The sequence below is a fragment of the Anoplopoma fimbria genome, chromosome 18 (assembly GCF_027596085.1).
Source record: "Anoplopoma fimbria isolate UVic2021 breed Golden Eagle Sablefish chromosome 18, Afim_UVic_2022, whole genome shotgun sequence".
In the NCBI taxonomy this organism is placed as follows: Eukaryota; Metazoa; Chordata; class Actinopteri; order Perciformes; family Anoplopomatidae; genus Anoplopoma; species Anoplopoma fimbria.
The window spans coordinates 16,208,453-16,233,943 of record NC_072466.1 but is presented as its reverse complement, the minus strand read 5'-3'; the positions used below and the strand labels follow the sequence as shown (position 1 = coordinate 16,233,943).

Sequence of the window (25,491 nt, the reverse complement as noted above, 5' to 3'; positions counted from 1 at the left end):
ATATAAGGGGGATTTATATAAAATTGTATCTGGAAATATATAAATAAACAGGCATGTCTTAATCACTAGGCATATATAAGAACAAATATAAAACAATGACTAGTAGCAATGACTTTATTGACTTTATGACATATTTCAAAATGTTATATTTCCAGTACATGTTTCTAAATGATGAAAATAAATAACAAATAAACCAAACAAAGAATGGCTCATGTTTATCCACTTGCTTACATGAAAAATGCCACTTGCCCATAAGAATGATGACCATATTAATCATTTCAGAACTATAATTGGAAAGTATCCATATAAGAAAAGAGAAATGTCAAAATTTGGAGGGTCCACTTTACATTTAAACCTATTTTAAGAAACTCTGCAACCGGGTTAACCTTATGAAGTATTGTGAAATGAGTGTCTTTATAGGAAAGTTGAAATATGAGTGTCTGCTATCCAGAAACTGTCGCAAAATGCAACCATGCAAACACTCCCAGAGACGGGGTTTCTCGTGTGGTCTCGAAGGCAGCACCAGTTAATCACATGGTCACGTGACTAAATGTTTTGCTTCGTCTACCGGGGTACTGCACAGGTGACATCTCTGCATGCTGAAACGTTTGTCCAAGCTGCTAACGTAACCTTTATCAGAAAATGACTCTGTAGGAGCAGCGACACGTTTATTTCACACGCCTGAGTTATTTAGTTATAAGCTTCAGCCAGTAAACCAGCCTCAGCATCAGCAGTGTCGACGATGGCTGCAGTTGACAGCTTTCAGTTTTTGTATAGAGAAATGTCTCGATCATGCAATCCTTACTTCCAAGCCCTGGCCCTGGTCGGTACTCTTTACACGGCCAGGAGGGTGGTAATCCTGCTGAGAGACTGCTGCACGTTGGTCAGAGTGCATTTCCTGCCAAGAATTATCCCCAGTAAGAAGCTCACTCAAAGATTTGGAGACTGGGCTGTCGTTTATGGTAAGGATGCAGCAGGTGATCTCAGCACAAACGATGAGAATGCATGATGTCGTAGATGTTTGTGAAAGAGAGGAGAGGAGATTTCGTTCAGTGCGTTTCATTATAGTAACCCAAATCACCATTTAAGTTATTTATCAAGCAAAGACTGCCAAATATTCAGCCTCTCTGATTTGACACTATGCTGATTGTCTTTCTATGGTGTCATTGTTCTATATCTTTTGGGTATTCAGCTGTTTGTCTCACAAGACAAGAAATCTGAACATGCCATCCTGGGCTTTTAGACATTGTATGAAGACATTTTTTTTTTACTATTTTTCGACAATTCATAGATACAATTATTTATCAATAAAACAAGAACATAACTGGCAGATTGTTGCAACACTAAATTGAAGACACCTCAACGAAATTTGGTTTCACACTTATGTTGCTAAGACACATAACTAGATACTGCAAATAATGAAACTAGTGACAATTGCCTGGGCAGGCATTTTCAAATTACTTGTTTTAATAAACCAGCAGTCCATAATCTGAAGATATTCATTTTACAATTATATAAAAACAGAGAAATGCAGCAAATGTATTTTATGTATTCTTATCATTTAATTAAAAAGTTAACTTTATCTAAGGTTGTGAGGTAACATTTCTGTTACTCTGCACTGGCCCTCAGTTCTATATCCTTATTTCTTCCTAACATGCCTTTCATTGATAAATATTGTCCTCTCTCCTGTCAGGTGCAGCAGAGCCTGTAGCCAAAGCCTATGCAGAGGAGCTGGCCAGGCATGGAGTCAGCATTATCTTTGTCACTCAGGACCCAACCTCTGTTAGAGAAATCGCTGCAACCCTCTCCCAAAGCTACGGAGTGGAAACTGTTGTCATACTAGCTGACTTCTCTTTGAACCAGGCAGCCAGCAACTCCATCAAAGAAGCCATGAGGGGGAAAGATATCGGCTTCCTGGTGAACTGTGTGGAGTCTGTGGATTTCCCCCAGAGCCTGATCGAAATGCCTGAGCAGAGCCTGTTGGATTTGGTGAATAGGAACGTTGCGGTCGCTACTCTGATGACCCGGTTGGTGCTGCCAGGGATGCTGGAGCGCAGCAGAGGAGCTGTGGTCAATATATCATCGGGTGCTTGCTCCAAACCCCTGCCTGGAAGAGTGACCCTCACTGCCTCCACCGTGAGACAAAACACTGAGGAAATCAGCCTCTCACAAATCTAATATAGATCTTTTCCACAGCATATGATTTGTCATAATATCTAAAGGCCATTTGTAAATACATATAAGAAACTTCTTAAATGTCTATTAATGCTGTTATTTCCAAGCAGAGTACATTTATTTTAAATTTAAGTCCAATTAAACTTTTACAAGCAAATCAAACTGCATGCCTTCTGCTGGCTGTTATTCATTCTTCTTCTGCCCACTAAGTTAAAAACATAACCACAATCAAGTTTTTCTATCCTGACAATAATCCTCTTTCCCTTTCTTATCCTTACATTTTTTAGGGCTACATGGATCATTTCTCAAGAGCTCTTCACCTCGAGTACAGCGGCAAAGGGATCTTCATCCAAAGTCTGACTCCTTTCCAGGTAGATGATGCCTGATACGGCCAATAACCAGTGTGGCTGTGTACTGAGCCGAAATATAAATTTATACTGCCACCCAAAATATGTATTTTTATTATTGTATGAGTTATAATATAAGTAATTTTAATGCTTTTTGTAATAAGACAACATCTTAGAACTTTGGCTTCTTTTCTTAAGTGAAAATAAGTTGTAGGAAAACATGTAACAAGTAAGGTATCAAAAGTAAGTTAGAAAGAAAATAGGAAATGTGCTCTATAATTAAAAGGTCAATATTATTTGTATGCCCTGAGTTTTAATACATATGTCAGTGCTTGATATACCGCATGTGTGTTTGTGTAACCAGATAGCCTCGAGTGAGCGACAACCATCCTCGTCATCATCATCAATACCGGGCTGGTTTGTACCAAAGCCAGAGGTTTATGCCCACCACGCCGTCTCCACTCTGGGTGTCTCTAATAGGACCACCGGCTACTGGCCTCACACACTGCAGGTCGGCACAAAATAAGTCATTATTGTTTGTAATTTGTATATACTCTGACAATTACACTACCACTGATACATTTCCAGCCTTTGTGAAAACAGGATCTAAAACATGGAACACATTTCTGGATGCTGATCTGTTTCTCTCTTTTTCTTCTTCCCAGTATGGACTGATGGCCCGTATTCCAGAGTGGATTTGGGTTCTCGGGTCACGTGTGCTCATCAGTTAAGAGCTAACCTCTCCTCACCTCACTAAAGACTTAACCCAGTTACTGGAACTTCTTGTTATCGGAGTCATGTAGAGTTTTAGTTTCTTCAGCCACAAGGTTAAATGTTTTCAACTTTCAGGCTAAGGTTGTTGGCTAAGATATTTTCTTTTATTTATTTGGTGTCAATTTCAAGTGGAGCTGCAGTGGAATTATTCTGAAATAATGAATGGATATACATATATTGCTCTTGTGATCTGACCAATCTGTGACATCTTAAATTGCCTATACATGTCTTAGTGATGGCCAGACATGAGGCTGGAAACTGGGATGGACTTTGAGTTAGGATTGTAAAAATGTATAACACAATCTGGCATCATTTAGTTTGGTGCTTGGACTTAAACATGATCCTCCATCTAGTTTCAACACTTTAAAACTGTTAAAATATTTAAAATCAACATGAATTATAGAGGCGTGGTAAATGTAAAACTGAAAGTACAATTATTTTATTTTTCTATGTATTTAAAAAGTTACGCACTGAAATACTTATTTCTAGCGAAATAGAGTTCAGTATTAAAGTGTAGGTGAGGTCAAACGCCTCACCTCAGATGTTACAAATAAAAAGACAGTCAGAAGAAAGCAATAATAAAGCAGTCTGCAACCATAAAATAAGAACAAATTCATTATTGATATGCGAGACCTTCTAACATCTGCATTAACCTGTATTGTGGATTGTGTTATTTAGGCTTTGATGTTATCTGCGTCTTTTGAAAAACTCCTGCTACTACTGCTAGTCCACTGCTTTTTACCCGCACTGACCACACCTACAGTATATGGCACACATATAAACAGTAAATGGTATTCTCCCCAAAACCAAACCCAACATCATTCAACTTTGAAGGCAGAATGAGTAGGGTTTGGTAGTTGGCCACTCTTCCATGGCTGTACATGTGTTTTTTCTGCTTTGTGCCCACCTTCTTTGTAGCCTCCTCATAGATGCGTGTTTACTATCTGGAACCTGGATTGCTATGTTTTTATTGAGGTTGACACCCAGAAACTTCCAGAGCACACAAAATTAAAACAGAGGAGAAAGTACAGGCAGAGGGCATGGTCCATGCAGATACAGACACACCCACACTACATCGTGGGTCTATACATTGTTTTTAAGGAAAATCATACACATTGTTCATTCAAAGACACAGATTTATATCATAATGTACATGCAAGTGTTTATCGTGAATACATTTATGGTTGTGAATGAGAATGATAGCATTAAGTGTCATTGCTCAGAGTACAACATTCAAGCATCTCCAGGAGTGAATTTGAAACATGATGAAGAGTGAGAGTGTGATGTTTTGTTTTGGTGAGAAACTATATTTGAGCTTCATTAACTTTGTGTAGATATTGCTTCAAAATAAGTATTTATATTAAGAAATGTGAACAGATTCAGATATTGTGTTGAGTGGTTGCTTACACATACGGTACAGTGTATAAAATGTTGACTAAAATATAATACGTGTCATCAATAAAACTCTTTCTCCATTCCCATACTGTCCTGTCTTTTGTTTTAATGAATGTGCCAAAGTATCTGTCTTTGAAGGTTAGTCCTTCTTCTGACTGGTGAGCGTTTTAGTGTTTATGAAGTGTTGACTGATCTTTATGCTGAAGGCCGCAAATACTCTGTTTTTCTCTTGAAACATCAAGGTGGTGTAAATAATTTACGTGAGCAGACACCATGCCGACTGCCAGAGTGTACCATGTGACCCTTCTGATCAGCCGGGTCACAGACTGCTTGGAAACCTGATAAACACTATTGAGGTGCAGTGTGTCCATAAATCCACTTGTAGCAGGGCGGACCTGCGATATTAGAATCTTACATGACGGATTTTCTTTCTGAGGCATTTAGTAAATGTCTACATGGAATAGGTGAGGTTGAGAAGGCATTTTGTTTTAGGTCGGAAAATGCTAAAAACATAATAAATACAGGAAACATGATAACAGACTTCATAATAAACTTTTATACAGCTTCTTTCCATTTAAATAATGTAGCCTTAAGTGCTTTAAAAAATTAGGAGAATCAACAATAAAGTCACACCTGCAGTACAAAATAAATTAAAAAAATACAAAATATCATCAGAAATGACAATAAAAGTATATTGTTAGTAGTGGCAGAGATACAGAAAACAATGAATTGAATTCAAATTTAAAGACTTAAAGCAAAGTCTATGAGAAACAGAAAGTTATAAGATGCCTTTTTGAGTATCCTTGAAAAAGAGAACAGTTATTAGCATTGTATGGAATTGCCTACTTATACAGATGGATTGGTGAAACTGTAAAGGAAAGGAAAAGTGAAGCATACACAAAACACACTGCTTACAGGTCCACTTGCAGAAAATGTTTAAATTAACCACAAGAACCGTTAATAAATAGACCTTATGGTAAAAAGCGTTTCCAAGATCAAGGTCATCTTTTAAGTCATCATGGACAAAAATGCAGAGGGGGGGAAATAGGAAATTTGAGCATCTAAACTTCCATGACAGCATGGCAAACTTCATCTGAGGAGGTGGATCATGTCTCACAATATGAACAGCTATTAAATTCACCTTATATTGTCAAACAGATGTTCTTTAAGCAATTCATTTTGCAGGGACATTGGAGGTTGGGATCTTAACCTCTAAGCTACAGGAGCAACCCATAGCAAGAAGTTTTATGTAGGTTTAAAATATTTTTGGGACTGTTTGGAAAGCCACTTATTCATTTTCTGCCCCCAAAAAAAGCTGCCTGAACAGCTTCAGTGCTGCTTCTCCAAGTCTGTAGAAAAGTGACTGAGGGGATAGAATGCCATTCTTCCACTTTGTATTCCCTTCTTTTGTGTTTTGATGGTGGGGGAGCATACCTAACACTTTGGTCCAAAATATCCCATAGCTGTTGAGTTAGGGTTGAGATCCAGTGACCGTAAAAGGCAAAAAAATGAATCACACCATTTTCATACTTATCAAACCTCGAAGCGTCTGCATTTGTTTCCCTACTTATTTATTCAGGTGTGAAGCAGATTGGTCACAGATACAAGCAACAGGACAAAACAAGGCTTTAAACAGCCACTCAAATTCAGTGCTAGGACTGGTGGATTGTTGTTGTGGTTAGGATGGTGTCCTTCCAGATAAAATGCCCAAGAACCAAGAAAGAACAGCTTCTTCCACACTTACTCTCTTTGTCCTCCTCCAGAGACAACGCTCTCTTCGTTCACCTTTTTTCTCTGTTGGTTTGTTCAACTGGTAAGTTGATTTTTTTTGTACAAATCTATTCTTTCAAATTTTACATTGTAAAAAAGGAAAGATTATATTGTTCTGAACATGGATTGTGTTTAATTTATTTATTTTTTGGAGTATGTTTTGGAGTATGTTATGCGATACAAAACTACTGTAAAACTATGAAATATTTGTACCATGCACAATTTGAAAAAAGCTAAACATAACTAACACATATCAAACAGCTACAAAACAGTCTAACGTTTGATGGTGTAAGAATATATTACTATGCAAAATGAGAATGTAAAAATGTTTTATTCTGATTAAATAAACAGACGCCAACTGAAACAAAACAATACAACATAAGTCAAAACCGGCCATATGAAAGAACCATAAGAGATCAAATACAGAATAAAATAAATAATTAGGTGAAAGAAACCCTATAAATGGAATATACTTGCACCAATAACCTAGCAGCCTTATCTACTCAGGCAGGTGAATCTTTATTTCTATTTCAGTGGTTCAGCTTACATTCTTTGAATTAAAATTTGCGAGGGTTGATATCAACCAAGGTTAAGGTCTTGGTTTGTGGCAGATAAGTGTGTTTTGGAGATCGGCGTCAGCAGCCGTGGCCTCCATCGAGCCTGCGAGAAATGATAAAAGTGTGGCCTTGTGAGAGAGTCTGCCTGTTCTGACTTTTACACCTACAATGATTTCAGTATCACATTTTGGAAAACTAAAAATAATCCAGTCAAGGGGTTGATACTCAATTGCTAATGAAAGTAATAAAACCAGGTTAAAAACCCATTCTCTTTTGGTCAAGTAATAATAGTGCATACTTCTAAGTATATCTTCAGAGATTATCTGTCTGTCAGTCTTTATGGTGCCTTTTTCGTATGCATCTCCTCACTCAGAAAGCAGGACAACTGGCGACTGAAATGGGCGAATGGGATGTGCTGGGCCGCCTGCTGGATAAAGTTCAGAGTAACTCGACGGTGATCGGCAAGGTCTGGCTCACTGTGCTGTTTGTCTTCCGCATCCTGGTCCTGCGCACTGGAGCCGACAAGGTCTGGTCACATATTCAACATTTCAAACACATTTCACAGGGAGCAAAGCCGTAGCCACAATGTAGATGGATGGTGGATGTCTTAAAACTCCTCCCAATGTGTGGTGATTAAGAAGTACTTGAAAAGACAGAAATGGCACATGAGCATTTAGTTTTATGATCATTGTCCCTACTACATTTTAAACTCTTTAAAGTTTTGTAGAAGAACATGTATCATCTCTTCTATCATCTCTTTTCTCTAATCTTCCTCTAGGTGTGGGGTGATGAGCAGTCCGACTTTGTCTGCAACACCCTGCAGCCCGGCTGTGAGAACGTCTGCTACGACCTCGCCTTCCCCATCTCTCATGTTCGCTTCTGGGTCCTTCAGATTATTGCTGTGGCCACTCCAAAGCTGCTATATCTTGGTCACGTACTCCACGTGATCCACATTGAGAAGAAGGTGTGTCGGTTTAGTGGGTGTAGTATGACAGGGAGACGGGTGAATGCTGTTTGTCAGGAACGCCACACCTGTAGTGGCAGAAGCATGGGCCAGTGACCTAAAAGGGTAGGGCAATTTATAGTCCCAAAACACACTGAGGATGATCACCAACTCTGCTACTCCAACTTACCCTATTAAAGCTCACATATTTACTTTTTAGTTGAGTCTAAGTGAGCCACTTTCATCAAACCCCTTTGACAGCTATTTCCAGTTTTTCTGCATCCAGGGGCCAATATTTGATTAATACAGCTTTAAAACAATACTTATCCCAAATCTATATTTTCAGGACCCAAAACTCACTTGTTTTGAGCTTAAAAGGTAGTTTTGTAGTCAGGAACAGTTGATGTGGCTAACTTGAAATCAGTTGGTTCCAAAAAATGTCAGTTTTCAAATCAGAAATAAGTATCAACACTTCTAAAAAAACAGTTTGAGTCTATATCTCATGAATTCCCTAAACTTTATACTCTACGGTGGCATCCATCTTGCATCTTTCTCCTAACTACTTTCAATACATCTGCAAGTCTTTTTCTGATTACTAAAAAAATTCTAACTCTTTTCTTATGTTCTTCCATTCCAAGATGAAGGAGCGGATGAAGAAGCAAGTCGAGTTGGACGACCAGGCCAGTCTGTTCCTCAGGCGGGCCTACAAAGTTCCCAAGTACACAAAGAGTACTGGCAAGATCAGCATCCGTGGCCGTCTCCTTCGCAGTTATGTCCTCCATCTCGTGGCCAAGATTGTCCTGGAAGTTGTGTTCATCATGGGTCAGTACTTCCTGTACGGCTTCACCCTCCAGAGTCGCTACGTGTGCAACCGCTTCCCGTGCCCTCACAAGGTGGACTGCTTCCTGTCAAGGCCGACAGAGAAGTCGGTGATCATCTGGTTCATGCTGGTGTCGGCGTTCGTCTCCCTCCTCCTCAGTGTGATTGAGCTGTTCTACCTGTGCGTGAAAGCTGTGAAGGAGTGCATGACGAGGAGGCAGGACTACACCGTGACCCCGGTGACGCCTCCACTTTTGGAAAGGAAAGCTTTTAAAAGCCGCGACGAGATGCTCCAAAATTGTGTCAACCTGGAGTTGGAGCTCCAAGGACGGAAGTTAGGGGTGAACGGGGTCAAAGGCGGGGTCAACGAGGCTGCTCAGAACGTGTCGCCTGAGAGCAACAACATGGGAGGGGAGGTCCACATCTGAAGCATGGAGGCAGTGATCGGTTTGAGTTCCAGTAATTGTGTGCTTTGGCTTTGGGCAGAAAAAAGGGTGTTTGTGTGTAGTAAACTAAGATAGAGGGAGGGAGAGTAGCCAGCTTCTGTAAACAGTACTCAGTCACATGCAAAATGTTGCCTCAAATTACCTTGACAAAATACAGAAATAACAAACCATGTTTTTCTCGCAGTCCATCATTTTTTGACAGATTCTGCAAATGGTACTCTTTTGGAAGGATTTTTGACGATGTTGTAACAATTTCTATTCAATAAACCTCTCATATATATGATTATCTGTTTGAATTTTGTCTTTTTTTCCCCAAATTGATAACTCCTCAATGGCGAACTGAGAACATAAAACATCAGACCTTATCACCATTCCATCACAAAACATTGTATTCCTATTTTTTTTTCATCACAGTATCAGAAAAACTAGAGCAAATAGAGAGATATTGATATTTTGTTTGAGTACTTTAGCCATTTTGGGAAATACACTTGAACTGTTAGTGTGGCTTAGCATGCACACTGGAAACAAAATGAATGGCTTGCATGGCTCCGTCAAAATCCAATCAAATCAAAATTAGCCTACCACCACCTCTAAAGCTCAATTAGTAACAGGTTATATTTCAGACGCATATTTCATGACCGGGTGTGACTTCCAAGATTCTGCATTAAATGGCTGATCCTTCTAAGCTAAGCTAACTGGCTGTAGCTTCTTATTTAGCATACAGACATGAATGATATCGATCTTAACATCTAACTATCTGGAAAAATAATTGAATTTCCCTACATGTTAACCTATTCCTTATATACTTTATAAGTATTACTCCTACTTTCAGTCAAGTGACAGAGTAATGATATATGGTATTTAAAATAAAACTGGCCCTTAATTTAAATTTCTGAAACCATGGGCAGCTTTCTTATTTTACAGACTGTGCCAAAACAGGTGATTTGAGTCCAAATAAAAATGGTTGAAGGTGCACGTTGTTTTCAACAGCAGACTATTTGACAATGAAGCCAGGGAAGTACTTCAGCTTGTCAATTTATTGGCCTTCATTCATAACCCCAGTCAAACATCCAGAATATATTTACGTATGAGCAGCAGTTTAACGTATCCTTGTTGTAGTGGTTATACACTTTCCCTGTTTATTTTCAAACATTCAAGGACATTTAACTGAGATAAAAACACCTATCAATCATTACACTCTTGGTCTCTAGGTTTCTGCCAACGTGACATTTAAAGCCAGATGTGTGTTGTGCAACCTCCTCATCATACCTCATGCTGTCCTGCCCCAGCAAACTCCAAGGTCCAACTTTAGAGTTAGTGATCCGTCCCAGCCAGAGATAGTTCTTTCCGACCAGGTCAGCAGGTAAGATGCACCGATTATTGTTCTCCGCTATAGATAACTAATCTTTTTTCGCATTAAAAAAATAAATAAAAAATATGAGGGAATATTTGTAAAGAGTGATGGAGAGTATTTTTTGTTTTTGTATAAATACATTTATTTGTAAGAAAGTGATAAAAAAATGTTTTAACTTTGAGTGTTAATGACATTGCTTTTTCCTAACCAGTATTAATATGACTTACATTTAACTACTATCATGTTTTACCATCCAGCTTTGCCCACAAGATACGTTTAATTTGTTTGTATAACTATCATTATTATACAGAATATTGAGCATGTAAGCCTTTAAGTTACATTTACACAGGGAATGTGCCTCTTTTCTGTTTTTCCCTTCTTAATTTTATCTCTTTACCAGCCTTCTATGCCTTAGTAGTATTACGCCACTGAGTCTTCCGTTCAAATTTTCGGATCAATGATTCTTTTTGGAAAGTATTGACCAACTAGATCAGGGTTCATGGGGCTTTGATATCCTCTTACATCTCAAGTAGCCAGATTAAACAACAGAACTAATAATTAATCTACAAGAAAAAGAACAATGAGTGCCTTTCTTCCAGCAGCAGCATATTGATTGAATACTAAGTTGTGGTTAATGTTTCAGTTAGTAAGGTGTAGTGACGGATCATTACAAACTAAATTAGAAGTTTTTCCTTTTATCTGTTTATCACAGCTTGGTAACTGAACACATCGATAAAGATGGGAGACTGGGGATTCCTGTCAGGCCTGCTGGACAAGGTCCAGTCCCACTCCACAGTCATCGGGAAGATCTGGATGAGCGTCCTCTTCCTGTTCAGGATCATGGTTCTGGGTGCAGGTGCTGAGAGCGTCTGGGGCGACGAGCAGTCGGGTTTCGTCTGTAACACTCAACAACCTGGTTGTGAGAACGTCTGCTACGATTGGACCTTCCCCATCTCGCATATTCGCTTCTGGGTCCTCCAGATCATCTTCATCTCCACGCCGACGCTGGTCTACCTGGGCCACGCCGTGCACGTCATCCACAAGGAGAACAAGATGAGGGAGCAGCTGTTGAGCCCAGGTGGGAGCCGGCTGCAGAAACAGCCCAAATACACGAACGAAAAGGGAAAGGTGAAGATCAAGGGGAACCTGCTGGGGAGCTACCTGACCCAACTCGTGTTCAAGATCATCATCGAGGCTGGCTTCATAGTGGGCCAGTACTACCTGTACGGCTTCATCATGGTCCCCATGTTCCCCTGCTCTCAGAAGCCCTGTCCATTCACAGTGGAGTGCTACATGTCCCGACCCACAGAGAAGACCATCTTTATCATCTTTATGCTGGTGGTGGCCTGCGTCTCTCTGTTTCTCAACTTCCTTGAGGTGTTCTACCTGATTTGTACCAGGGTCAGATGCGGGTCTAAACCTCGCTCTCACAAGATCACTTCGCCAGAAAACCCTGCCAGCCTGTCAACTCCCAGGTGGCCGACAACAGAGGAAGCGCTCAAGCAGAACAAGATGAACATTGAGCTAGAGGGCAGCCAGAGTATCGGTGGAAGCCTTGATGGAGCCAAAGAGGAGAAACGACTACTGAGTGATCATTAAAAAAAACACTGCTCTAACCATTATAATGTTTTAAATGTTGGTTTCAGATTGCTGCCCTCCTTGTTCAAATACATCTAAGAGGCTGAAGTGACGAGTTCTTGCAAAGTTCTGTAAAAATCATGACAGAGTATCAAGAGGGAGCTTCATCACTGTGTACTAAAGTCATATTCTTGCGGAGAAAAGTCTGCATAAATCTGAATTTTTTAGGGCCACATTGTTGGAATTTTACATTTATTTTGTATTATTTAACAGGAAATCTAATAATGGAAAGCGTGCACTATTGAAAATGTATTTATGTTCTTCAATACTCATTCGTTAATGTTTTAGTGAGCCTACGCCTAGTTTTTGAATATGTCCTGTAAATTATTGCCATGTTCAATATCAAGGACTTGAAATATTTTGCTCACTGAATGTTTTAGATGATGTTGATGATGATTGTGGTGAAAAGTTCCTACTGTACATGGTAGACATTTTTGTGTTCTGTATTATTTTTAATAAATGATTCAAGTTTAAGATATAAAAATGTTTCATGACTATAATTATTTTCAGTTGACAGGTTTACACTTCAAAGTCAAACGCCTCACTTTTCTACATATTTGGTCTATGAAAATTTAGCAAATTGTGAAAAATATCCATCACAGTTTCCCAGAGCACATGGTGACATTTTTAAATCTGTATAATATCACTGAAATGTGATACAAAAACTTTAATGATTAGCAAATTTGTTGCCAATTCATTATCTGGTGAGTGACTAACAGATTAACCATTGCAACTTTATAATAGTCTATGCTTGCTATTTAAAAAAAATAGGGAGTGGTTGATAGATTGACAGTTATTAGCCACCCCCACTGATTTAAGAATAATCTGAGTGACCTCATTTAAGGCTAAGGACATTTACATCAGATGGACACTATGTGTGACATATCAAGGGGACAAAATACAGCCATAAAACCTGTAGCAAACACGAGGACCGGCTAAATATTTCGCAATTCAATAAACAAAATCCCTTCAACAAAAGCATCTTTGTGAATCTTATAATATTAGATTTGCTCTGTTTGTTTCGACTTTGTGTAAATCACACAGCCTTAAGGAAAAAAAAACTTTCTGTTGACACAGTCTCAACAAAAAATGAATGCGACTGTTCAATCCTCACGTAGTACTCATTACAAGGTGGATACTGGATTGCATCAGCCGGTAAAGGTGCTCATATTATGGTGCCAATTCCCTTTAGTCGTTAAAATTTCAACAAAAATTGAATGTGCAAATATTGGAGTAGTTCAGGAATTTTGTCCTCCGTTTACTGTGTCATACGTGTATGATTTAACCATAAAAAAGCATCAATACAAAAATCAATGAACAATGGCATAAAATAGCTGTAGAAAAATCATGGGTTCAAGCTTTTGATTTATAGCACTGCCAATTATTAACCTGTACAATCTTGTCAGTGCTCAACCCAAAATAGTCTGCTTGGATTTATCATTTCCAGATGACAACGTGACAGCTCACACTGTTGCGCAGTTTCATCTAATCTAGAGTTCAAGGTACCGTACACAGGTCTGGTTTGGTTTGGTTCACTGGGCTCTCTATCATTCATCTCCACAGCTGGTGATCGGTCAGTTTGTCTGCACAGAGGCCTTTTAAAATCAAAGGTAAGTTGTGCAATTACTTCTTTTTTTTTAAATAGTTTTTGCTGCACCCTATACAAAATGTAATAATTTCAAACTTAAATTGAATGGTATCACTTTTGGAATAAAATATACAACCTCAAATGTATATTATGATGGATCTATTACTATGCGTATGTTCTTACTTAAGCATACTGTTGTAAAAGTGTTCATGTGAGTACTCAGATCTCGTACTGAAATAAAAGTAGCAATATCACAGTAAAGAAATACTTTGTTACAAGTAAAAGTCCTGCATTTAAAATGTTACTTTAGGAAAAGTGAAAAAGTATCAGCATCAATATATACTTAAAGCATAAAAAGTAAGTACTCATTATGCAGAATGGCCCATTTCAGAATAACAGCCTTTATGTTATATTACTGGATTATAATTATTTATACTTTTAATGTGTTTATCACTTTAATGAAGCAGCCGGTAAAGGTGGACCTATATTTTTACTACATGCCACATAGCTTATAGATGTCAAATACATTTGATCTTAACCTATAATAATGCATAGTAATTTACTTGTTGATTATATTTTGTGGAGTAAAAAGTACAATATTTCCCACTGAGATGTAGTGGAGTAGAATTATAAAGTAACATAAAATGGAAATACTCAAGTAAAGTACAAGTAGCTCAAACTTCTACTCAAGTACAGTACTTGAATAAATGTTACATTCCACCACTGGTGAAGAGAAACTTTAGAGACCGGCTGACCATCCAGATTGATGCATTGTCCATAATCCATGAGGATAAAAAAATATATATTATGTTTACATATTTTTTAATTTTCTTGGGGTTCAAAGCTCTCATCAATGCTTCTATACACCATGTTTTATTTTATTTCTGGCTTGATAAAGTCATGATGTGTAATTAGGATACACTAAACAAAGTTTTTTTTTTCTAATAAAAAAAAAGTCTCAAAGGAGGACAGAAACATCTTTGTAATATAAATTCCTCTCCAATCATTACATCTACTCCCATATAGTGAGATAGTTTGAGATAAGGATTTTATAGCTCCCTCTTTATGTTCCAAACATGCTACACTATAGACGAGGGTTTTTACAACATGGGATTGTGTCTACGAAGCAAAATAGACTTCCTGCTGTTGTTGATGATGTTTTACCCTTAATGTTAATAAATAATTACAACTCCAAGCACCAAGTGCTATTTGTTAAAAAATTAACAGAATGCTTCGTCCCATGACTTTGTGCTATATGTAATATGGAGAATAAAATAATCATTGGTCAAATGGACACCAGTCATGACTTAAATAAATAATGAAAATACTAATTACATTTTCACAATTATGTTTTTGTTCTCAAACACTTGATACTAATTTAATAGTTTTGCCCTGTACATGCCTGGAACATTATAATTCACTTAGGGGATGGTAAAAGAGGGATTTACAATTTTGAGAATGCCTTTTGTGGTCTAAAATATTATTTTATCTGCTTTCCTCATCAGATCAGAGACCATGGGAGAGTGGGGTTTTCTGTCCTCTCTACTGGACAAGGTCCAGTCCCACTCCACCGTCATCGGGAAGGTCTGGCTCATCGTGCTTTTCATCTTCAGGATCATGATCCTCGGAGCTGGAGCAGAGAAGGTCTCCTTCTATTTGTTCATACTTTATTTTTTGTAGCGCTATACGTAACTGATGAACGTCTGAATAACTTGTATGAGACGTTAAAAGCTTCCAAGTGAAATAACACCATCTGGTGGCCTCGTGGAAGGCCCACAGCTCCAATCAAAACCGGACTCGGCTTGATAACAAATTATCAGGCTTTATAATTTAAATAAGACCTTTATAACACATTGACACACTTCAAAGTTAGCTCCTTTAGAATTCATATTTGCACTACATATTTTTTTAAAGAACCATGTCCCAGCATGCTTTGGGCAAAAACAATATAAATCCAATCTCTATTTAAATTCGCTTAGTGATTTAGAGAAAAAAAAACTTCATCTCTAACTTGAAAGTTCATTCATTGTTTGTAAAACCACAACACAACAATGTATCTTCAGGATGCCATTGTGTTGCCTGCTTGTTAATCATTTAGCCATTATTAACACAATTCTCCAATGGACCTCCATGATTACACTTGTGGATTCTGCAAGATTTGTGCTGTAAACTTAATTAAATGCCTCTATGTTTATAAAAGTGACATAGCACTCACTCCATTTGCTGTGTATATATATTAATATATATAATGATATTAACTTCTCATCTGAACATTACAGGTGTGGGGTGATGAACAGTCGAATATGATTTGCAACACCAAACAGCCTGGTTGCAAGAACGTCTGCTATGACCAAGCCTTCCCAATCTCACACATTCGATTCTGGGTCCTCCAGATTATCTTTGTGTCAACTCCAACGCTGATCTACCTCGGTCACGTCCTCCACATTATCCACAAAGAAAATAAGCTGAGAGAACATATTAAGACCCACTCCAGGAGTGAGATTGTCAAAGTTCCAAAGTACTCCGACGACAAAGGCCACGTCAAGATTAAAGGTGACCTGCTGGGAAACTACATGACCTCCATATGTTTCAGAATTCTTCTGGAGGTAGCGTTCATTGTGGGGCAGTATTATCTGTACGGGTTCATCATGGACCCGAGAGTCGTCTGCACCAGAGCCCCCTGTCCCTTCACTGTAGAGTGCTACATGTCCCGACCCACAGAGAAGACCATCTTCATCATCTTCATGCTCGTAGTGTCCTGCATCTCTCTCCTACTCAATGTAATGGAGCTCTTTTACCTGGCGTGTTCGTCATGCAGACGAAAAAAATCGAAAACAATGCCGGCTGCTTCTATTGCCATTCACCCACGTTCAAACGGTGACAGTCTGATGAAACACGAGAAGCTTAGCCTCCATGATGTCAGCCACAGCACAGCCTGAAAAATGCCATTTAGTCGCATAGTTACCAAGAAAACAGGAGGGCAAATGAAAATGTGACTGAGTTGAGACTAATTGTGTAAAACTACACTAAGAGTTATTTATTTAAGTGATGCAAAAGAAATCCGGAAAGTGATGCAAATTTGGAGACGTATGAGTATTTATGAAAATTTAACAATGCACAAGAATAATAGAATATAAAGTTATTGTATTTACTGAAGCAAAGTTTTAAAGATTGTGCATAAAGTTATTTCATTTTGTTCTTACTTTGTGTTTCGTACTTAACGCTACATATATTTGACTTTTGCTCCCCCAAGTGGCACATTGGTAACTTTGACTGTAAACATTCACAATAGTCTCTCTGTGTAGTCTGAACACATGGGCTGTGCCCCGGTATCCGTTTGCATTGGCTAAAAGCCATTTAATAGAGCTAAAGGCTTTTATATTTCTCTAAAGTTCAGTGAGGGCTGTTAGTGCTACTTTGCTTATCAGTTTCTTCTAAATATTACATTTGCAGGCATGACTTTTAAGACTGTAAATACTTGAATAACAAATCATTCCTTTTTTCATGTTTTGTATTGGAATAAGACCTTGCATTGTGTTTGTAACTGACTGTAAAAAAAATAATGTTTATTAAACATAATGGAAGTTTACGCCAAAACATTTCAAACTGCATCTCAGTTTTTGTTTATGATTAATCACTGTTTTGGATTTCACTAAAATCACATTTAAATAACGTCGATCACTGATTTAGATAGATAAAAGTGAAAAATACAACGAAATTATAAAATTTGTATATTGTTATTAGACTCTTCTGGTGTAAAATATCCTATCATGGTTATTTGATCACAATAATCACAATACAAGTAAAATCACAAGTCCATTTTCTGGAAGTTCACTCGAGGAACTGCTTTCACCCAGTGCAGGTGTATGAATGTCAGATTTGGGCATGTGTTCTGGATAAGCAACTGTTTGCTAATGCAATGTTACCTTGTTGAGGAGTTTAGTAACTTTTTTCTTCAGAAAGGTTCAGCTTCCCTCTGGCAAGTTCTCACTTTCAACATTCATCCTACAACATATCTGCTCAACACAAAATAGTTAACGCTAGCAGACACAGTCAGCAAATAGCTTAGCTGGGGAACATAGTGGAGCATTTAGCAGCTTAAGAGCCAGTTAAAAAAAGCTAAAATAAGGTGAACTTACATTTAAGATAAAATAAGATAATCCTTTATTAGCCCCGCAGCGGGGAAATTTACAGGATTACAGCAGCATAGAGGATAGTGCAAACAAGAGACATAGTAAAAAAACAAGATCAAAATTCAAAAAGTAAGTATTATAAATAAGCAAATGAGCAATAAAAAAAACAGTAAAAAACAGTAAACAGTAAAGAATCCACAGATTCAGACAAATCCACAATTGACAGACATATTGTTTGGACTCCAACTGGACGATATTGCTGCTACGTAACTGTTGGACGTGAAGTTAAATCAGTTTGCTGTCAAGTTCCCCATGTCAACTTTAAAGGTCATAGGTCAACTGTTACCTTGTCACCTCATCCCGCTGAAGGCAAACATACATATCACCTGTGGTGTGGATACACCACTAGATGGCGCCGTTAACACGCCCCACTGTGTCACACGTGGCCCCGCCCACCGCCCACACAGCGACGGACTCCCTCTCCCTCAGTGTAACAACAACAGCTGGGAGCAGCTAAAGATGGCCGCCGCGACCATGGCGGGGCTCGACGCCCACAGGATGGAGGAAAAGAAGTTCGAGTACTTCTCCTCCATCAACTCCATGGCGAATAAAATAATGCAGGAGAGGAAGAAGATAGAAGCGGAGCACGGCTCGTCCTGGGAGAAGATGACGCCGCAGGAGCAGGACAGCGCCATCGACAACGGGATGATGGACCCGCACATCAGAGCCCGGTACGCCATGCACAGAGTGGACCGAGAAGAGGTGGTCTGCTACCCGAAACTGCTCATTCAAACGGGTCAGAAGATAGTTCATTTCGGCGAAGAGGTACTTGAACCACGTTTGAGTTGATATAACATTGCTGTGTGTGTGTGTTTAGAGGTCAGAATAGCCTGTGTTGTCATGGTTATTAACTGACGTCAGCCACGTAGCCGGTGAAATGCATAGGTAAACGTCACGGTGACTTCCTGGTACGTAGCTACGTACTAGCTACCGTTTAAATGCAATTGAGTCACAATCAGAGGAGATCCATTTATAAATACAGTGCCAGTCAAAAGTTTGGACACACCTTCTCATTCAATGGGTTTTTTTTTCTACATTGTAGATTAATATTGAAGACATCCAAACTATGAAGGAACACATATGGAGTTATGTGGTAAACAAACAAATGCTCAACAAACCAGAATATGTTTTATATTTAAGATTCTTCAAAGTAGTTGAATGAGAAGGTGTGTCCAAACTTTTGACTGGAACTGTGTTTATATATATCAGATTATTGGAATATATATATATATATATATATATATATATATATATATATATATATATATATATCAGATTATTGGAATATATATATATCGGATTATTGGAATATATATATATATATATCAGATTATTGGAATATATATCATATTATTGGAATATATATATCAGATTATTGGAATATATATATATATCAGATTATTGGAATATATATATCAGATTATTGGAATATATATTATATATCAGATTATTGGAATATTACTACTGATGAGCAGCATTTTAACTTTACATCTGGTGGCGTTCAAACACTTTTTAACTTTCACTTACTTTTACTTTTGTATACTATTGGATAGTTTAATCTGTATTAAAGTATTATGTTTTATAAATAGATTCTTCAAAGTAGTTGAATGAGAAGGTGTGTCCAAACTTTTGGCTGGTACTGTAGATATCAATACGTTCTGCTGAACATATTTTTAATAGGCTCCTATTAATAACATGACCATAATATGTGTGTTTCTGGTTGCTGGTATTATTGTGTTTTGATGGCAAGAATTTAACTAATGTAACCTTTGTCCTATATTGTATAAGATGAATTATCATCATACTTATTAGGCCATTTAAAGAAAGCCCTGAGTGTGTTGAAATTGTTACTACATGTTGTGTTTCTATTTAGGATATTACCTGGCAAGATGAGCATTCTGCCCCCTTCTCCTGGGAAACAAAGGTAAATATATTCAATATTCAATATTAGGTTTGAGTACGACGCTAGTGTTTCTGTGAAGAAAGCTGGCACAATATTGTAGTGCTGCAATCTTTTTAGGCATCGTCATCACATGTGTTGATCTACATTTTCAGTAATTAATTGTGTAGGCTAGAAAATGTCAGAAAAGCCCAATCCATACAGTTTCAAAATGCTTGTTTTATATTCTGTTAAATAATTATTTGATTATCCAAATTAGGAATAATTCAAATGTAATTTAAGGATTTATGTATTGTGGTAATAAATTAGCAAATGGGTCTAATTCTATCATTTCTTTAATCTCTGCAAGTACATAATCCAAATACTTTGTTGTTGAAATTTGCATGTATCGTTGAGCCCAGCTGAGTTGTGAGATATGGTTGCTTCCTTCTTTCAGAGCCAGTTGGACTTCAGCTTAACATTGGGCCCTGCTGACCAGGTGATCTCAACCTCGCAGGCAGACTCAAAGGCTGCAAAGGTTCCTCATTCCAGCCAGCTTGGCAAGAGTACACCAGGACCCAAGGTATGATACGGAGTGCATTGTTGGCTTGTTTGAATGGTGCATATCTCCAGTAGTAATCTTCTTTGAATATCCTTAACCTAAATCACAATAAATAAAAAATGTTCCAGGCAATTTCACAAGTGAGGCCATGCAGTTGAACGTTTTATGAAAACAGCCCCTCATTTTGGGACGGGTTAAAACAAACATGTTATTGTGTAAATGTGAAGGTGTCTGTCAGTGAAGTACGGAGGCCAGAGGAAGAGTCGTCTTTCTGGAAGATCAGCGCAGAGAGGTCCAGGCTGGAGGGAGAGCAATCAGACTTCCAATCCCTAACCCCCAGCCAGATCAAATCCCTCGAGAAAGGAGAAAAATCCCTCCCCTCTTACCTCCGACAGGTAAGCGTTGAAATCTACCATGTCTCTCGCTATCTGGTGGCGTTTTCAGTTCAAGTAACAGCTGCCTTTAATCTTTGTTGCCACATTTCGGCACAAGCATGGAATTAAGGGTCTGTATAGTTTTTTAACAAACAACAGATGGAAAGCAGGCTCCCATACCAACACTTGTCACTTTTGTTATCGAGCTGTGTATCCTGAAATAGAATCTAGCCTGAAGCCGGGATCACTGGCATCTGTGAAGCTTCCACAAGTGTCAGAGAAGCAGATGGTGACTGCAGCCAATTTGCAGTCAAAAAAGAAACAATGATGTCTATATCGTTTATGAATGTTCAACTTTGCTGTTCTTCCTTTTCTAGTTTTGTGCACATTTGTTGTTGCTGGGATTTTTCCAGTGCACATCCACATCAACCACCTATGTCGCTTTCTATGCTCATACAAGAAACTTAAAGGAAATCTCTACAAATATGCAACTCTTCTTTGTCACAATCAGTTTCCTAACTAATTTCAAAACATCTCCATTTGTTGTTATTCTACCTCTTTAAATGTAATTATCTTAAACATGTGTATAATGTAAAACATACTTTAAAAAAAAATCTGATATTAACTGGATTATTGACCTTGAAAATGTCAACAGAATATATTTGAATTTTTCTACAGGAGACCTCTGTCACCACCAAGGAGCCTGAGGCAGTAGACCTCCACCCTCCAGCTCCAAACAGGTCCATCAAGCAGCGAGCACCCAAACCTCCTGCTCCCCACCCCCATATCGCTATCCCTATTGCTATCCCTGTCGCTGTCAGCGCAACGCCTGCATCCATCTCCATCTCGCCAAACCCACCACCGCCTGTCAGCGTGTCGTCGTCAGTCGCAGGATGGGAGCGGTCTCAGAGCACCTTGCCGTCTGTCGGCAACACCGTGGATGAAGTGTTCTCCTCCAGCATGATGTCCAAGCCCTCCCACCACGCCGCCAGTGTGGAGAAAGGGAAAGAGGATGAAGGTTCATCCGCCAGCCCCACCTTTGCCCAGGTGAGTTCTGACACCGATATAGTTTTCAGAGTGACATGAGAACAGTTTTAAGTACAATTTTTTTTTTTTGCTTTGGATATTTTGAAATGCAACAGTGATGGGAAATTCACATTCCATATGCAGGGTACGTACAAAGTTTGGAAAAAGCTTGATTTTAACTGTTTTGATTTCACGGTTAGGAATATGTTTGATTTAAAATATACCTGAAAAATGCTTGATTTTTAGCATTAACTGGTGTCTCATCTTCACAGTCACTAATTTTAACCAAAAAATCTTTAATAATTGAATGAAACAATCCTGTCATGGTAATAGTTTTTTAAACAATCCATTTAATTTATAAAGCTCATAAAAGAAACACATTAACATAAATAACCATCGCTCATAGACACAAATAAAGAACACAAAGGCATAAGCACAAGTCTTGGGTCTACAACAGCAACTGAGTGGTCACCCCTTTTTTAAATTGGCAAGCATTAAGTAACCATGATCAAAACATACATTTAAAGTTAATACTGGTAAAATGAACAGTGACAATATACGTTGATTTCTGTGAGTATAAATTGAATCAATTTAGATTGAGATTATTTGGTAAAGGCTTAGAGAGTTTGGAAATCTTTGGTGTAGGTACCTTGAAAGAGCTTGAATATTACCAATAGAGAGCTGTGCGCACCCTGCATGTGTCTACTCAGAAAATAAAAGGCAAATACCCAATGTGGCATCACGATTTGGCCAACATGCTTTAAAATCAAGTTCAGCATTTGTTCAGCCCCGTATTTATAGACCCACAACATCAGCTATTCTTTACTGAGCCCAAAGTTTCCAAAAGTTGCTTTGACACCTGCAGTTCAGTTCACTTGGTCTAGATAAAATAAAACAAAAAAAATGGTTGCCTCTTAGTTTTGGTCCATTTCTTATTGAGACTGACTAAATACACATTATCCAGGAGCTGTAAATATTTGGTAATGATCAGTAGGTGGGTTCCTGCTAAAAAAAATCACACATCCACCGTCACACAGTCCTGCGCTTGGTCTGTTTTGCTTTCATACCACAAACAAGCCACATCAGTCTAATTGAAGCTGAACCGAAACCAAACTTTTAAGTCTCTGTCCGGTTGTTTAGTCTGCATCAGAGTTTGATTCTCAGATTTCACACCACCCTAAACAAATCAAACCAAGTGGGTTAAAAAGGCATCCTTATATAATAATTCAACACCACAATGGGGAAATTATTTCCTAAACAAATCAAACCAAGTGGGTGACAATGTTGCTGGTAAGGGGTTTGAACCACCAACCTTGTGGTTACGGGACAAAAAAGCCAATGACAAGTAAGGGCGTGACAAAAAGCCTAAGTACTTCAGGGAAATTAAATGGGAGAAATCTTCAGAGATGCGATTAAAAGAGATTCCAGCAAAATTAGTCATAAGTAGAAGGAAGCAAATGAAAGTTGCAACAAAAAAAAAAAATCAGCCAGAACTCTGACAATAAATAGGCAGTCCAATATAATTAACAGCAAGTAATTCAATTAGTCCAATATCAATCAATCATATTATACGGAAAATAGTAAAAAAATCTTTTTTCTAATAGCCAGTCAAATGTACTGACTGTCTCTCCCAACCTCCCTCCCCCTCAGTACAACACGAGCAACAACATCCTGAAGACCGGATTCGACTTCCTAGACAATTGGTAAACCACAGCCGAGACCAGTCACCGCTATGAATGAATCATCCCCATCATCACTCTAAAGAAGGACCACACTGCCATGACTACAGACATCCACGTCTAGATTTCACAACACACCAGTCTTTTAGAATGACCACATTATATTGTTGTAATTATCTTCAGTGGCTTGTTAAGACATTATCTCACTGCCTGCGTGCTGGTGTTCCCTCTCCCTCTATTAATTAGGTTTCGATTTCTTGCCAAACACATCATGCATCCCCTGACTGTGCATTCACACTACCATCAGCTCAACTAAAAGATTTCACTAAAGTTTTTAACTGAATTAAAATGTGATACAGAACACATATCATTTTAACCTGAAGGCTATCAAATAAAAGTTAAAAAGAAATTGGAAAACTGAGGGATGAATTAGTACAAAAACCCAAGTTTTTTTATTAGCCAAGACAAACAAAAAGATCAGTTGTGGATGCATTTTCTCATATGACAAGTTTATTAGCAAGTCTAAACATTAGCCAAAGATTTCCCTGAATTACCTTTTAACTCTGGTAACCTGTCGATAACGTCCGTAGTGTGAATGCACAGTAACGGTGTGACTTGGCTGCCTTTACCTGTAACTTTAGGACACTATTCTTGCAAGCAAGGACATATTTTGTACCATAAGCATGTCAAATTTTGTGTGCGAAACACTATAACACATCCATTTTTTTTATGTTTTCTTTTTTGTTACGAAGATTTTGCTCTCTTATGTGCTTTTATTTATACGTACCTATATATATTCCTTTAAACCTAACAGTTTTAGAGTTATAGTAGTGCTCAGTACTGCAGTCCCGGCCCACATGGAGAAATTACTACAGACAATGTTCGTACTGGTTATGGAATTCCTGGGTTATTGTGGAATTTTTTAAAGGATGTTCAGGTGGGGGAATATGGTGGGATTTTACCATTGCATCACTTTGCAGAAATTAAACAGAATGTATTTTCCAACATTAACAGTCATTGAATTAAATGGTGGTTTTCAGAAAGTGGAATCAAAACTGATACCAAAAAGAACAGGAGGGAAAAACAGCCATGGAAGTGCTGAAACTTAGTCATGGAAAACTCACAGACTGAATGTCCGGGCTGCTGCGGGAACTTGTTACAGATGTCCTGTTTGCATTTAGTGTCTCCCCAACACTCCTTCCCAACTCAGCCCCTCCCGATTTTAACCTTTAACCTCAAATTAGTGCTGAGCAAAGCTAGTGTGCATTTATAGTGAAAAAAGACGCAGTCAACCGTCGTGTTTTAGATAAATAGACAGGAATGTAGTGATTTGTACCACTTTGTGTCGTAAATCTAAAATCCGGTTTACATGATTAGAGTACTATTTTACTGAATTTTATATTTATCGGCTGATTGTATCTAAAGCTATACTTGTATATTGCACTCATGCATTTTGAGGTCACAGATTGGAAGGAAGTAAATAAATAAAAGTCAAACCTGTTTCTTGTCTTTGTCTTCTTTCTGCAAAACGACAAAAATATTTTTAAGGGAACAAACACCCTTTCTTTGTAATACAAAGTACTGTTTCCCAGATTTTTTCCATTTGCTTTTTAGTTCTTGATCACACCCACTCATTATATTTTCCCACTTTAATGAAGCCCACATTAATAGTGTTTCTGCAGAATTTCTCCAGTGAGGGAAGAAAAGGTCACTACCAGGAGTTTCTGTTATGGTTACAAATGCAACATCAGTTGAAGATTGTTTGCATTCTTGTTGACCTCCTTGTTAGCTCCATGACATCAATCCCTCCAGCTGTAATTCCTACCAGATCCAAAATGCCATTTAGGAAAGGAGGAGGGGAGGATGTCTGGGGCTCAGAGGAAACTTTGTGCTGTTCAGCTGAACAACATATTGGCCCAGTTTAGAATAACCAGACCTCATTCCACCATGTCCCAGGGGCACAAAGTAGCCG

General features: G+C 38.3%; 5 protein-coding genes across 5 annotated transcripts; all 5 read left to right on the top strand.

Moving 5' to 3' along the window:
* Positions 1 to 548: 548 nt before the first annotated feature.
* Positions 549 to 4,764, top strand: hsdl1 (hydroxysteroid dehydrogenase like 1). The gene is made up of 5 exons (XM_054618075.1): positions 549 to 962; positions 1,694 to 2,136; positions 2,463 to 2,546; positions 2,887 to 3,033; positions 3,188 to 4,764. The coding sequence occupies exons 1-5, from the start codon at positions 743 to 745 to the stop codon at positions 3,251 to 3,253; spliced, it is 960 nt and encodes a 319-aa protein (XP_054474050.1). The 5' UTR covers positions 549 to 742; the 3' UTR covers positions 3,254 to 4,764.
* A 2,651-nt stretch (positions 4,765 to 7,415) lies between these two features.
* Positions 7,416 to 9,208, top strand: gja11 (gap junction protein, alpha 11). Its single transcript, XM_054618077.1, has 3 exons — positions 7,416 to 7,544; positions 7,797 to 7,982; positions 8,600 to 9,208. The coding sequence occupies exons 1-3, from the start codon at positions 7,416 to 7,418 to the stop codon at positions 9,206 to 9,208; spliced, it is 924 nt and encodes a 307-aa protein (XP_054474052.1).
* A 1,279-nt stretch (positions 9,209 to 10,487) lies between these two features.
* gja13.1 (gap junction protein alpha 13.1) lies at positions 10,488 to 12,702 on the top strand. The gene is made up of 2 exons (XM_054618078.1): positions 10,488 to 10,589; positions 11,293 to 12,702. The coding sequence occupies exon 2, from the start codon at positions 11,319 to 11,321 to the stop codon at positions 12,177 to 12,179; it is 861 nt and encodes a 286-aa protein (XP_054474053.1). The 5' UTR covers positions 10,488 to 10,589; positions 11,293 to 11,318; the 3' UTR covers positions 12,180 to 12,702.
* Positions 12,703 to 13,685: 983 nt separating this feature from the next.
* On the top strand, positions 13,686 to 17,394 carry LOC129106834 (gap junction Cx32.2 protein-like). Its single transcript, XM_054618080.1, has 3 exons — positions 13,686 to 13,828; positions 15,312 to 15,450; positions 16,086 to 17,394. The coding sequence occupies exons 2-3, from the start codon at positions 15,322 to 15,324 to the stop codon at positions 16,743 to 16,745; spliced, it is 789 nt and encodes a 262-aa protein (XP_054474055.1). The 5' UTR covers positions 13,686 to 13,828; positions 15,312 to 15,321; the 3' UTR covers positions 16,746 to 17,394.
* Positions 17,395 to 18,437: 1,043 nt separating this feature from the next.
* Positions 18,438 to 25,013, top strand: c18h1orf198 (chromosome 18 C1orf198 homolog). The gene is made up of 6 exons (XM_054618083.1): positions 18,438 to 18,764; positions 19,873 to 19,923; positions 20,336 to 20,461; positions 20,668 to 20,835; positions 21,493 to 21,861; positions 23,491 to 25,013. Exons 1-6 carry the CDS (start codon positions 18,459 to 18,461, stop codon positions 23,545 to 23,547), a joined length of 1,077 nt encoding a protein of 358 aa, XP_054474058.1. The 5' UTR covers positions 18,438 to 18,458; the 3' UTR covers positions 23,548 to 25,013.
* The last annotated feature ends 478 nt before the right edge of the window (positions 25,014 to 25,491 follow it).